Source organism: Pelobates fuscus, chromosome 4 (genome assembly GCF_036172605.1).
Source record: "Pelobates fuscus isolate aPelFus1 chromosome 4, aPelFus1.pri, whole genome shotgun sequence".
Taxonomy (NCBI): domain Eukaryota; kingdom Metazoa; phylum Chordata; class Amphibia; order Anura; family Pelobatidae; genus Pelobates; species Pelobates fuscus.
In genome coordinates this window covers 224,876,813-224,890,340 of record NC_086320.1, presented here as the reverse complement: position 1 = coordinate 224,890,340, position 13,528 = coordinate 224,876,813, and the positions used below count along the sequence as shown (strand labels likewise).

At 39.2% G+C, this 13,528-nt stretch overlaps 1 protein-coding gene across 3 annotated transcripts in view; it reads right to left on the bottom strand.

The window, feature by feature from the left end:
• The window catches only part of LOC134607980 (uncharacterized), a 109,446-nt gene that overhangs the window by 25,847 nt on the left and 70,071 nt on the right, over positions 1-13,528 (bottom strand). For all 3 annotated transcript variants that reach the window (XM_063450596.1, XM_063450597.1, XM_063450598.1), the window contains 6 exons: positions 10,804-10,860; positions 9,556-9,672; positions 8,184-8,240; positions 5,697-5,810; positions 3,727-3,754; positions 1,947-1,989 (listed from right to left, as the gene is read on the bottom strand). In XM_063450596.1, the coding sequence (XP_063306666.1) occupies positions 1,947-1,989; positions 3,727-3,754; positions 5,697-5,810; positions 8,184-8,240; positions 9,556-9,672; positions 10,804-10,860 (416 nt within the window). The remainder of the gene's footprint in view (positions 1-1,946; positions 1,990-3,726; positions 3,755-5,696; positions 5,811-8,183; positions 8,241-9,555; positions 9,673-10,803; positions 10,861-13,528) is intronic.

The window sequence follows — 13,528 nt, the reverse complement described above, 5'->3', positions numbered from 1 at the left end:
AGCAGGAAGTGCCCTCTAGTGGCTGTCTAGTAGAGGAGTAGATAGCCACTAGAGGAGGAGTTAACCCTGCAAGGTAATTATTGCAGTTTATGAAAACTGCAATAATTACAGTTGCAGGGTTAAGGGTAGTGGGAGTTGGCACCCAGACCACTGGGCAGAAGTGGTCTGGGTGCCTGGAGTGTCCCTTTAATCTAATACACTGCCCCTTCTCCCTCCACTCTAATTTAATACACTGCCCTCCCTGCCCCCAATTTAATACACTGCCCCGCCCCCAATTAACACACTGCTCACCCCCCACCACTCTAATACATCGCTTCCATCACTCCCCCAAATTAACACACTGCCCCCCATCCACCACTCCCTCCCTTAATTTAATACACTGTCCCCCTTCCTCCTCCAAATGAATATACTGTTCCTCCCTCCCACCACTTTAATACACTGTCCACTCCCTCCCCCAATTTAATACACTGGTCTCCTCCCTCCCCCAATTTAATACACTGGTCTCCTCCCTCCCCCAATTTAATACACTGGTCTCCTCCCTCCCCCAATTTAATACACTGGTCTCCTCCCTCCCCCAATTTAACACACTACACAGGAAGGTCCCATAAGTCCCTCTTCCCCTACCGTAAGATGAGCCGCCCTTCAGTTCCATCCCTGGTTCTTCTCTGCTTATGCAGGCCAGACGACTCCTCTGGCACTGCGAGTAGTAGGGAGCGACTGGCCTTGGGAGGGCAAACAAGAAGCAGTTGCAGCCACAGCACAAAGCAGCCCCAGGACAGGCGAGCCAAAAAGATAATCATTGTGGGTCGCATGCGCCCCGCAAGTTTGACATGCTTGAGCTAGATTATTTGGTACATCCTGCTCCCATAAATAAAGTGTTAACCTACATGTAAAACAGCAGCAAGACAATCTCTTCACTGTAACATAACTCCTCACACAAAGAGATTATCAGTACTGATGCTCTGCAAGCTAATACACTGCTTTATCTTACAGAAGCATGTGAATTCAGGGGGCATGCATAACATCCGCAGCACTTTGTCTGCACGCCTCCTCTATGAGAAGCAATGCCTTCCACTTGCACAGAGGCAATAAGCAATAGAGGTGCAACTTAGCACCCGATTTTTCTTGAAATCCACACATTTATAAAGAATGAAATGCTGAAATGCTCATTTGGACCAATTGATAGAACTATTGGTAAATGGGTACACAACATGCAGTCATTTTTATTGACCAACACTTTAATATGAACACTACCTCTTTAGAAGTAGTTAAAAGGGGTTACATTTGAGGAGTAGGACTAGAGAGCACATTTAATGGATGAGTAGTAGAATGCAGATTTTCAAACAACTGGATAAGGCACACAATAATAATGCAAATAATCCTTCTATTGTCAGAATCCCACTCCTGGCATCCCATTGAAAAAAATATGTGGAGACTGACTGTGAAGGTGTTGTAGAGTCTGGGAGAAGACGGCTGCCATTTATAGTCCATTTGCAGAGATGCAGGAGGACAAAATGACCAACAGTAAATTCTCAGCAAGGTAAAAAAAAAATTACACTGGAGAAAAAGAGTTAGGTAAGTGTTGCTTTGAGTTAAATTTAATGTTTAGCGGCATATTCTCTAAGCTGCACCCTATGCTTTTATTATCTCTTCAGATAAGCACAAGTTGAACTAGAAAGAAAGACACACTAGTTTGTTCAATTGTGTTCATGTGTAAAGATATTCAGATATTCCTAAGTTACTCTTTTGTGAGATCATCTGCATTCTAGACAATGGTCTTTTAGAAAACAAGACAATATAATCCCACAATCTCAAGGAGAAAACAAATACAAGAAAAGGATTTTAAAACTACATCAGGGACATTGCAAATATTATACAGTATGCAGTTAATATGCAATTATTCAAGAATAAGAAATTATTTACAGAGCAAAATATGATTTCCTCACCTCCCCAAGACTTCTTTCCGATGGACATGGCTCAGTCTGGTCACTGTGTAGGGTTTAAAAAAAAATAAATAAATAAAAAATTAAACAAGCTTATATCAAGAAATATAAAACTATCAGGCTGCCTTTATAAGCAACATTTTCAAATGCAACTTTCTCTCTGAATTGAACAAACTATTTTGGTAAGAAAGATTTAATTACTTACAATTGCAATAGATGCAGTAACATTACTAGCAATGCATGACTTAAGCAAATAAACATCAAAAAAGAGCTTGATATCTATAAGCAGTCTTTTATTAGTAAGGGAAACCCTAGAAACAAGGTGTCTCGGGACATACACCATGACTGCGCACGCGCACAGACATGAATTGTGTCATCTTCTCTCTGGAATGAACCCCGCAATGTCATCACGAGAACTCCGCCCATGTCATTACAAAAACTCTTGCCATTGGCCTCTTCCTGCTATAGGTGGGACTTACCTACCATTAAAAATTGACCATTTGTGGATGCCTGTTTAGCTCTTGAGAAAGGCCAATTTTACCGCCGAAACGCAGGTCGGGCTACCAATGCTTGCACTTTGATTTTACTCTGATAGTTAATTAGGATATGACTGGGTTCCCTGATAGATTCTGATTCCTTCTATTTAAGGTGGCTGCCTCGAAGCAGCAGAGGGGTGGTTTAGTCAGCACTAATAGATACTCGCTCACCATCTACCTATATACTTGCTCAACCCTTCTGGTTCGTTCTACCGCTGTCACCCACCTGTCTGGAGTATCTTCTACATAGGGGTGTTCCTTTCTAGTAACAGTGGGGTGGTGTAGTCAGCACAAGCAGTACATTGTTTACCATTAACCTGTATGAACGCTCTATCCTCCTAGTCCGGCATATCTTTGTTGCGTACCTGTTTGGTGTACATTCTATATAGGGGGGCTGACTTTGGAGCAGCAGAGGGTAGAGTACAAGGTCTAGCAAGCTATTAACAGTGCAAGAGATAAGAAAATCTAAATTAAACAGACTGTGCAATAAAGTAAGTGTAAAGATTATTTCTCACTTTGCAGGAAGTGTTATGGAAGGCTGTGCACAATACATGTAGGGAAGTGTCTAGGGCTGCAGGAACAAAGGGAGTTAACTCCTAAAGGGCAGTGATTTGTTAACAGCATGTGTAAAACAAGGCAGTGAGATATTACACTCACATATGCAAGAGTATATGTTGGCTCTAAACTTTTGTGCATTCAGGATCCGTGAAGGCATTGAAGCCACAGGACTTAAATATAATCACATAAACAAACATTTATGAAAAACTTACATCATCTTAAAAATGAAATAAAAGCAGCAAGCTGAAGTCCTCAGATTTCATCTGTAGTGAACTTTTCTAACTTGAATAATCACCTGCTCCAAGTGATTAGTTTTAAATCTATGTGCTTCCTTGTTAAGGCAATATTCCTGTTGAAAAAGCCCATTACAGGCATAACACATCCCAGAGGCAAACCTAAGGACTTTAGCTTGCTGTTTTTATTTTATTTGTGTACATTTTAAATAAATATTTATGTGATTACAGATCCAGGCTTATTGTGCTGCATCAATAGCGTAGGTACTGCCCTTATATTGGTACTGTGCAAGTTTCTTTTTTGATTCAATATTAGTCTAGCAAAATAAAGCATACAACACTATTATCCTGTCTTTTTGCAATTGTTCAGAGACATTTGTGGAGAGTTGATGGTGTACTGCCTGAATGCACAAAAGCGCTAGTTTAGAGCTAATCTCTCAAGTATTTTGTACTTACTCATTTGGTTTCTCTTTGGATTCTTTTCCTATGAGAAAATTACAAATAAATCCCATAAAGTTAAACATAAGAAAACTAGTATTGAACTAGAACGTATGTTTTATTTAAATTAATTGTCAGTGCAAATATCTTATGTAAGAGAAATAAATCAATATTTCATTGTAGTCCATGTCCTTTATTTGCAGCACATCTTTAATTTCAGATACTGTGTTGAACAGATGACTATAAAATGCACAGCATGTGCAGTGCCCCCACCATGTGTTTCAATGGAGTAAATTATGGGTGTACTTCACATAAAGAGTTGCTCCTAATTTGTATTCTGCAAGCGACGCTCTTTGCGGGCACACAAAGAGCACACCATCAGATTGCTTCCACTTATATGAGCAAGGGAAAACATGTGCCACTATATTCATATCAATGCAAGTAATGGGACTGTCGCAAGAGGAGAAGCTAGTCTAAAGATTTGAAAGCAATCAGTTCTTTAGGATATATGGCATACTTTATAGCGTAGAAAATATTAGAACAGTGCAAAAGATCCCTTTTAGTTACTTTACTTTCTTACAAATGATTTTCTGGCACACTGCTTTGTCTTACTAGAACACGATACAGATTACGGAACAGAGTGCACAAAAATACAGTTTTATAAATCTTACAATACTATTTGAAATCACCTCTCAGCAAGCAAACATGGGGATACATTTCCACCATATGGCCATATTGTGTTAATCCACTGTCCACCCCAGTATCGATTGGTCCTATACTAATTCCAACAAGGGAGACAAATCAAATTGTGCTAGAGCTAAATCAGCTGAAGTGTATTTAAATAATCTGTGTGTAAGAGCATTGTGAATATATATGATGCAAAATTAATGTGATAAACTCAATTTAAAAAGAAATAAATAAATACAGTGTCAAAACTAAATTAAAGTGATAGTGCTTGTATGTATATACTCATAATGCATAGCGTAGATCTGCTCTATATCAAATGACAATTATAATTAAAGTGACATTGCTATCCAAAGCCTTCCTTTTTTTTATTTTTTTTTTTATTTACTATGTAGGTTTCGTGTCCAAACCAGATTCCTTTTGGACTGAGCCCCCAAGCTTCAGATGCCCCTTTGGGGGTGACCGCAGGAAAGTATAAATTTGAGTTGGCTTTGGATAGCAATGTAACTTTAATTATAATTTTCATTTATTATAGAGCAGATGTAAGATATGCATTAAGTGTATGTATATATGATAGCAACTATATTGCATGCATTGTGAGATTTTTTTATCCAATTAATTTTGCATTATATACGGTACATTCACAATGCTCTTACAACAGATTAATTAAATACACTTTAGTTCATTTGATTTAGTACAAGTGATGTTAAGTAGCCTTGTAAAATAAAAAAAAACTATTCTCATGTGTGCGCTGTTCCTTAATCTGTATTTTGTATACATTTTGGACTCTTCAGTCAGCACCATTGCTGATAAATGCATGTTTCAGCTTGAAACACTGCACATACATAGATATTTTTAACTGTGTGCTGGGTCCTAGCTGCACCCCCCAGCACACGTGACATTGGCAACCCAGAACTCTGTTCAGGGTTGCGTAAGGTCATTTCTGTGCATAAATCACATTTGTTGTCAGTGCACTCTGCATGCTGACAACAGACATGAAAATCTTGTCCTTGCACCCACATTGTGCTTTCTCCCCCCTCCCTCCTTGCAGCATTAGTCCTTTTTGTTTGTTTTAAAACAATAATTCTCACTTTAGCCTGTATAGCCATCATTGTAGTTTACCCAGTTCTTCAAGCTGGGCTTTTTACAGGGATAGGGTTTTCAGGCATATACGTGACTGAAGTAAATTTTTGTGCTCATACAAGAAACAATTCTAAGCTTTAAATGCTATATGGTTTATAGAATGATAATTAAAGTTGTACTATTTGCCCCAGAGAATAACTAAATTATCTTTATAGAAATACCTGAACTACATGAAGCATTATCGTCTGAGGAATCACAAGAAGCAGCAAGAACAGATTCATCTTCAGAGTCAAATTTAGTACTGGGTGAGTGGCTTCTTTCGTGGTCACTTGAAACTTATAAGATAAAAAGTATACAGTTACAGACAATTAATAAGTGGGAAAATAGCCATCAAAACAATTTCATGTCACTGTAGCATAATTCTAGAATAGCACAAACTGAGAAAAAAAAATAAAAAAAATTTCAACTAGCTACCAGATGTAACTAATGTTTGGTTCTCCAGCTGTTAGGGAACAAGTCCTAGAATTGTACCAGTTACTGTAACAAAATTGGAGTATAGCATAATTGGCTAGCCAGAGGCTGTCAAGTACATGCTCAATAAAGAAGTGTTTTAGCTTCAGCACTAAAGCATCAGTAACAGGTAATATTTCTCAGTATATTCCTATCTGAGAACAGCCAAGTTTGCTTGGTTGAAGTTTTACGCTAAGCACCATGACAACTTTAGTGATGTGAATTGGTCATGAAGCCTGGAATATGTATGTACAGCATTTCACTTTGAAAAACAATATCACTGAAAATCAGTAGGTTCACATCTTTCCCCAGTGCCCACAATGTCACGGTGGAAATTACATATATCTCACCCAATCATGGCCCTTCTATATCGTTCAAAGGTATAATTAATTAGTATGCACATATAAGATGTCACATGTGTACAAGCTAAAAAATTATTCATTTAAGCAAATGATAAAACATTGTTCATGTAGATGACAACTGTGAGCAGCCAGTCATTCACTTGAAGATAATTTTTTTTTAAAAATCACGAAAACAATGAGAACCGAGAGCTTGTGCCCGCCCAACCCCTCCGGGCGCGCCTCAACAGCAAGCTCCTATATATGTATGAAGGCATATGCGAATGCAAGAAAAATATACAAGAGCATATGTCATAAGCAGGATGGGTAACGTTATTGATTACCAGGGCTCAAGTGGTAACGCCGTTTTGTGTTACCGGGGCAGGTTAAGTAAAGTATCAAGCATGCATTGTGCAGACGTGGACATTGTGTTGTCGAGTGCTGGTAAAGCCCGGGTCAGCATATTGTATCTGCGTTGACCCGCGCCCCGTGTCAAGGTCCGTTGTAAGGTCGGGCCAAGGTTCGTGTTGTGAGTCGGTCCGCGCTTGGTCTATGCGTGGTTAGTGTGTCTGCTGAGCAGCAGCGGTAAGTTTTATATGGGTCTCTGTGGGTTGCCATATGGACATGTACATTCACTCCAACCTCATGTGGTAAATGGTAAATAAATAACTTTTTTTTGTTTAAATAACAAAAAAATTATATATTATATGGGGAGTGTGTTTGTAGGAGCGACAGTCCTGGCCGCCGAGCATGGGGGCCATCCCAGGAGCAGGTGTCCTGTGTTAGTATGGCCCGGTCTTAAGGTGTGTTCAGGCATTGTAGAAACTAGTCTGTGGCAATGTACCGTAACCAGTGGAACCATCTTGTCATGTGTTTTTCTTTGGCTGTTGCCGTGGTAGCTTTCAGGTCCTCAAATTTTCTTGTGTCTTCCATCTCTTCCACCCAACATCGGAGTGGGGGGGTGCGTGGTTGTTTCCAGAATATGGGGGCGGTTGCTTTCGCCGCATTAAGGAGTCTCGGCCCCACAGATCAAATATACGCCGGTGTGGGTGTAGTTGTGTGGTGCAAGAGGAAGAAGGCTGGTGTCATCAGTCACTGCGTAAATGACGTTGTCTATTGTTTCCCAGAATGGTCGGATGAGGGCACAGTCCCACCAAATGTGGAGGAAGGTTCCGTCTTCCTCTCCGCATCGCCAGCAGGCGGCCGGCACCGAACCATTACGGGCGTGGAGGGTGACGGGGGTGATGTACCATCTTGAGAAGACTTTGTATGTGTTTTCTTGAAGTCTTCCCAGCGCCTGATGCATGGTGGGGCTAGGAGATATCGACTCGTTGCTAGCAAATTGTAGATTAGGGATATTGCCTTTGGAGGAGTCCTGTCTTGTCGGCATAGGGTTTCAAACTCTGTGCAGTCCCTCGTTAGGGGATAGTGTGTGTATAGTGGGATATTTGTTCCCTGAAATTGAGTTTTTTGAAATTTTCAGCTGTACACTTTGTTCTATGCTTGGTGTTTCATCACTTGCTCATAGAAAGAAAAAAAAATAGAGGAGCAGACCTGTAGGGCAAGAGTTTTCTCTTTTATTTAATATTTGAATGCAAATGAAAAATTATCTAAGCACTAGATCACGTGTGATTTTAACTCTACTTGGAATATGCAAAAAGCTGAAAAATGTAAAAGCATTTATACCCTACAATGCTCACTAGAGACAATTGAATATTGAATATGTACGCTTTGGTTACACACATTTTGAAGGAAATATAGTAAAATACAATTTACTGAAGGACACATATTCAAGGGCTACTTGAACTACATTACAGTTGTAAAAATAATCTGAAACAATATTCTGATCATTGTCCTTACCTTCATGATGGATATTTCTGTATTTCGATATTTTACGTCTTTTGTAATAAGGCCGACCTTGGCAAAAAAAAAAAAAGACATAAAATGGGTCATTATTACATAGCATGACAACAGGAATGTTGATGTGCAACATTAGAAGAGATTCACAACGTTAAGCCTTTATTTTTACTTTTTAGAAAAGGAAATAAAAGCATGTTTCAATTTTATCTTAACCTTATACACGGTCAACAAATAGACATTTAAGTATGAACTCGCATTATACTCCACTTGCCGGCGTGCCAGAATGATTATGGCCAAAATGTAATGGGAGTCGTAGAACATCAGCTGAATGAGCACAGCTTGCTACCACTTTTTCTTGAGCAACAAGTAACTCACACACACACATATTATATATATATATATATATATATATATATATATATATATATATACACACATACACACACACATATATACTGCAGCACAATTATTAGCAAATTAATAGACTGCGGGAAAAAATAGGTCCCTCTTTCACCTGTCAATCAATACTTTGGCAGAGATTAGGCAAAATAATCTAGCTAAAGAATTTATAAAGAGGGAATGCAAGAGAACCCTTCCTTTAGGCGGTTCTCCTATCTGGCACAGCAACCATAGAGCATGCACTTCTGTTGCTGGAAAGAACATGGGAATGGAGTGACTGAGGCCACTCAGTTGAAACGTTGACGCACTAGTAATGTAGCCAGCGTGTACATACATATAATTCTATCTGTATGGCACCTATGAAAAGACATTGAAACTGGGCCAAAGGAGAAGCCAGGGGCCCAGGAGGCAAGAGTTGTGACCAGCACTTTAAGGTTTGAAAACAGCTTAACCCCAGATGGTAATTGGCACTCAGGACCCCCAAGCAAAATAACAAATAAGTTGAATTGCCAAAGGTTGATGCAGGAATGACATTTAAGAATCTGCTCCAGAATTATGACGAACCCGCACATTCTGCTTGGAGGAAATGGCTGAAGTGTCCAGAATGACATATGGTGTGAAGATGCATGAGGCAACATGAATTGTTACCCCTATTCCGTTCTCTGTTCTACATGTATCTGTTTGAAAAGCTTTGACCACCTTTGTCAATTCATTAACTGTAACATGCACTTGATTTTTTTTAATTCACCTTTACTTCACCTGCATGATATTTTATATGTGTGGAAGTTCTTATTTCTGTACTAGGAAAAACATTAAAAGCACATATTTTGTTACTAGTGACTACCATTCATTATCGCTGGTAGCATCTTTTTTAATTTCAGCCATGCGCTACACTTTTATCATTCTAACACACAACATAAACAAACAGAAACCATTAATGAAGATGGCATTTTTACATTTTTCATAGAGTTACCTGAATGGGATGTAGAGGGATAATGATTATAAAAAGATGAAGGAAGCTCTGCATGGCAGTCATCATAATCAAGATCGTCATCATTTGGTGAATGGCTTCTTTTACGCGAATGTCGATCTTAAAATGAAAATCATAGTAAAAGGTGTCAGGCAAATGGCTGACCATCTCACGGAAAACACACACGAACACTTATAGAAATGTATCTTCAAGTAGATTGTAATTGAGAAAATAATCACAATTTGAAACTCTCACTCAATCTGTAAATGCTTTCAATACTGCATCTTCAGAACAGCTAACTACAATTTATTGCCCAGCATCTAGGGGTAACTAGTGGACTACACTAATTTCTACTTTAAAAAAAAAAAAAAAAAAAAATTAAAAATAAATAAATCACATTTTCTGTACAGTTGCCCTCTGTCAATTACAACAAAAAACCCCTGTCATTACAGGAGGAGAGGCTGGATCAGAGGCAGCCCACATGGCAATAGGCTCAGCCTAAACTTGGTGTAGTTTGGTGGGACCCAGGTAAAAGATCTAACTTTGGGGCTAGGCGGTTTGCCCTGTTACCAGGGAACTAGTACAGGGTACTCCTGGCATTATAACAAGATACAGCAGACTGTAGTAGTTATGATGCTTTGAGTAACCTTTCAACCAACATGGCAGTGCTGTTTCCAAGTAATGTGTAAAATTCAGTGGTTTGGAGGAGGTCCTGATTGGTCAAAACGGCATTTGGTCCCACCCCCGTGCCAATTTGAACCAATCCAATGCTTTGGTTTATAAAGCATTGGTTTAAGCTAAAAATCTGCCATTTCGATGATGTCACAAAGGGGGCGGAGCCAGAAGACCCGCGCAGTGCTGGAAATGAGAGGAGTTTTATACTTTTATAGGTGGGCTAAGGGGTTTCGAGAGGGGGGGGGGGCACGCTCCCTAAATGGTGGGTTTAGCACTATATTCCTGACCTTATAGCGATCCCTTAAGTAGACTAGATGTGATTCAAAAACTACTTGGAATGTGTAAAAAGGAGAAAAACTTAAAAACAACATTTATATCCTTCAATGCTCAGTCGAGACAATTGAATACTGTATATATGTGCTTTGGTGACACACATTTCTGTCAAAATACAAGAAGAATCCTATTAAGGAAATATTGTAAAATACAATTTACTGAAGGACACATATTCAAGAGCTACTTGAACTACATTACAGCTGTAAAAATAATCTGCAACAATATTCTGATCATTGTCATTACCCTTATGATGTATATTTCTGTATTTTGATATTTTTTGTCCTGGGTAATAAGGCCGACCTTGGAAAGTGAGAAGAAATATAAAATAGGTCATTATTAAATACAATTACAACTGGAATGTTGATGCACATGCAACATAAGAAGAGATTCACAACATTCAGCCTTTTTTTTTTTAAAGGTAATATAAAAATGTTTTAATTTTATCTTGCCCTTATATATGGTCAACAAGTGGACATTGTATAAACTCGCATGATCCTCCACTTGCCTGTGTGCAAGAATGATAATGGCCAAAATGTGATGGGTGTTGTAGGACATCAGATGAATGAGAAGAGACTGCTAGAACTTTTTCTAGATCAACAAGTAATTTACATAATGATTTTAGTAGCAAAGGAGTCCAACCTGGACCGCATCTTCATGGATTTCTGGCTGAAACTTGAACAAGTGCTGCAACTACACGACACTCGTCCACCCAGCTCAAATCATTCACCTCGACAGTCGCCCCCTGATCCTCAACGGCGGGGAGCTGAGCCAGCGAAACACTCGACAACCAAAAAATGTCGTCGGAAAAGAAAGCGTGTACCTCGTACAGAACAACCCCACTACAGAAATCAAGCAAGGGCTCGCTCCGGGCACCCGCAGCCGCAGGGATAACCCCACGAGGGCACCAAGGTACCAACCGGCCCCACCCACTCCCGATCACTTACCGCACCGAGGGGGAGATCCACGGGCATCCACAGCAGGGAAAGACGAGGCATCGGGTGAACCAGCCAGGACGCACGGCAAACCGAGATCCATGACCGGGAGACCAAATAGGTCGCATGGCACTGCACTAAGGCAAACAATCTTACTGAAGCCGACCCGGCCAAAGAGGGACTCAGTCCTGGGGAACCCCAGGGGACTTTATTGTATTAACGTGCCCTGCACTAGACACACACAAGTTTAGTTAACTTACTCAATATCACATTATGTATTAATTGTTCCACCGAGTATGCAACGTGGCATAGTGCTGCATAAATCAACAGCTAGAGATATATTTTAACCTGTTATATGCCTAAGCCTGTTTAACCCTCACAATGCTCTGGACTTGTATGAGCCCACCTAAACCTTACTAAACTGCCTCACAAGCCTGTTCCACCTATGTTGGACTTATATTATACACATTAAAAAAGTGCAAGATTTAACATACACCCTACTGTTTCAAATGTTAATGAAAAGCATGAGGAATGCCGTTGGGGTACCACATGCTCGCTTGTTATTTTTTCAGAATTTAAAAAAAAAATGCCAGGAATAGGTAAAAAAAAAGTTTAAAGTGCATAGAGAGTGCAATAAAAAGAGGATTGGCACAATAAAGTAGCCAAAAAACTTTTGTTGATCTAAAATACACAATAAAATACAGAATTAATAACCATAAACGCGTTTCACCATAATGGGATAAAAAATGTATTATACAGCTGTACACAATCCATACCAGAGCTGGCCATAGCTCTCTTGAATGTGAGTTCTCTACATTTTGTTACCTATCACACCCTGAACTTTCATACTATACCATTAGTCGCCTCTACCTCTCTTGTATTTACATATACGGAACGTTCTACACTAGACGCATCCACAGAGGAACTCTATCAAGTGTCCTAGACCATCTATTGGCACCCTATCAATACTTTACTGGACTATCTACCCTTATTTGGCGCAGCCCTTCCATATCTTTTTGTATTGATCCGTTAAAGTGCTGAAAATTCTTTAATTTCTCAAATTACCTGGGTAATCTGCACATTACCTACTAGGCACTCGTTAAAGAGAATAATCAAGTTAATTCAATCAAACAAGAATCAAGTTATTTATTTGTCGCTATCTAAAGCATCAAGTTAATACAATCAAACAATCGACAAAGAATCAATCAAGTTAATACAATCAAACAAGAATCAAGTTAGTTGATAGAATCAATTAAAAAACTACAACAGAAAGAATCAAACAATTAAGGAAATGCATTTGCAAAACATAGGATAAAATTATGCTTACTTATTAGTGCAATCTAAAGATTGGTGAAACTTTAAATTACATAGCAATTGTTTTTTGCGACAAGCACACTTATTTGTGGTACATTTAGATTTGCATGAAAAAAATTGTTGCGGCGCACTCAGACTACAAAAAAATAAAACACAAAGAAGGCTTCTAAATTGCCTATCCAAGAATAAATGTATTCTTAGATAGGCAATTTAGAAGCCTTCTTTGTGTTGTATATTTTGTAGTCTGAGTGCGCCGCAACTATTTTTTTCATGTATGAAGTTTGGTCACTGCGGCAGCACCTTTCATGCAAAATGCAGGTCTCGGGTGTGCCCCCAATCCTTTCTCTGTACACATTTCGATTTGCAGTCACATTTTCTGAAACTCTGCCCAGTACCAAGGGATTGTTTTATTGCTGTTTGACGTAAAGATATTTCTACAGCAGGGACATCTTCTTTCGTAAAAAATCTCCTTTTGCAAACACTGAATTCCGATTTTGCATACAATTGTTTTAAAATACCCGATTTAGTACCAAGTTTATAAAAGCCATCCTCTGTTTTACCAAGCTCGGTCTACTTCGGGTACTTTAATTCTCACAGTGACACCTTCATCGACATTTGGGTGCAAAGTAAAAGTGGAGGGAGAGGGGGAAGGTGTAGGGAAAGGAAATGAGAGAAACAGGCAAAACCAAAATGAGAGAACCAAACTTTGGTTAATCTGCAGA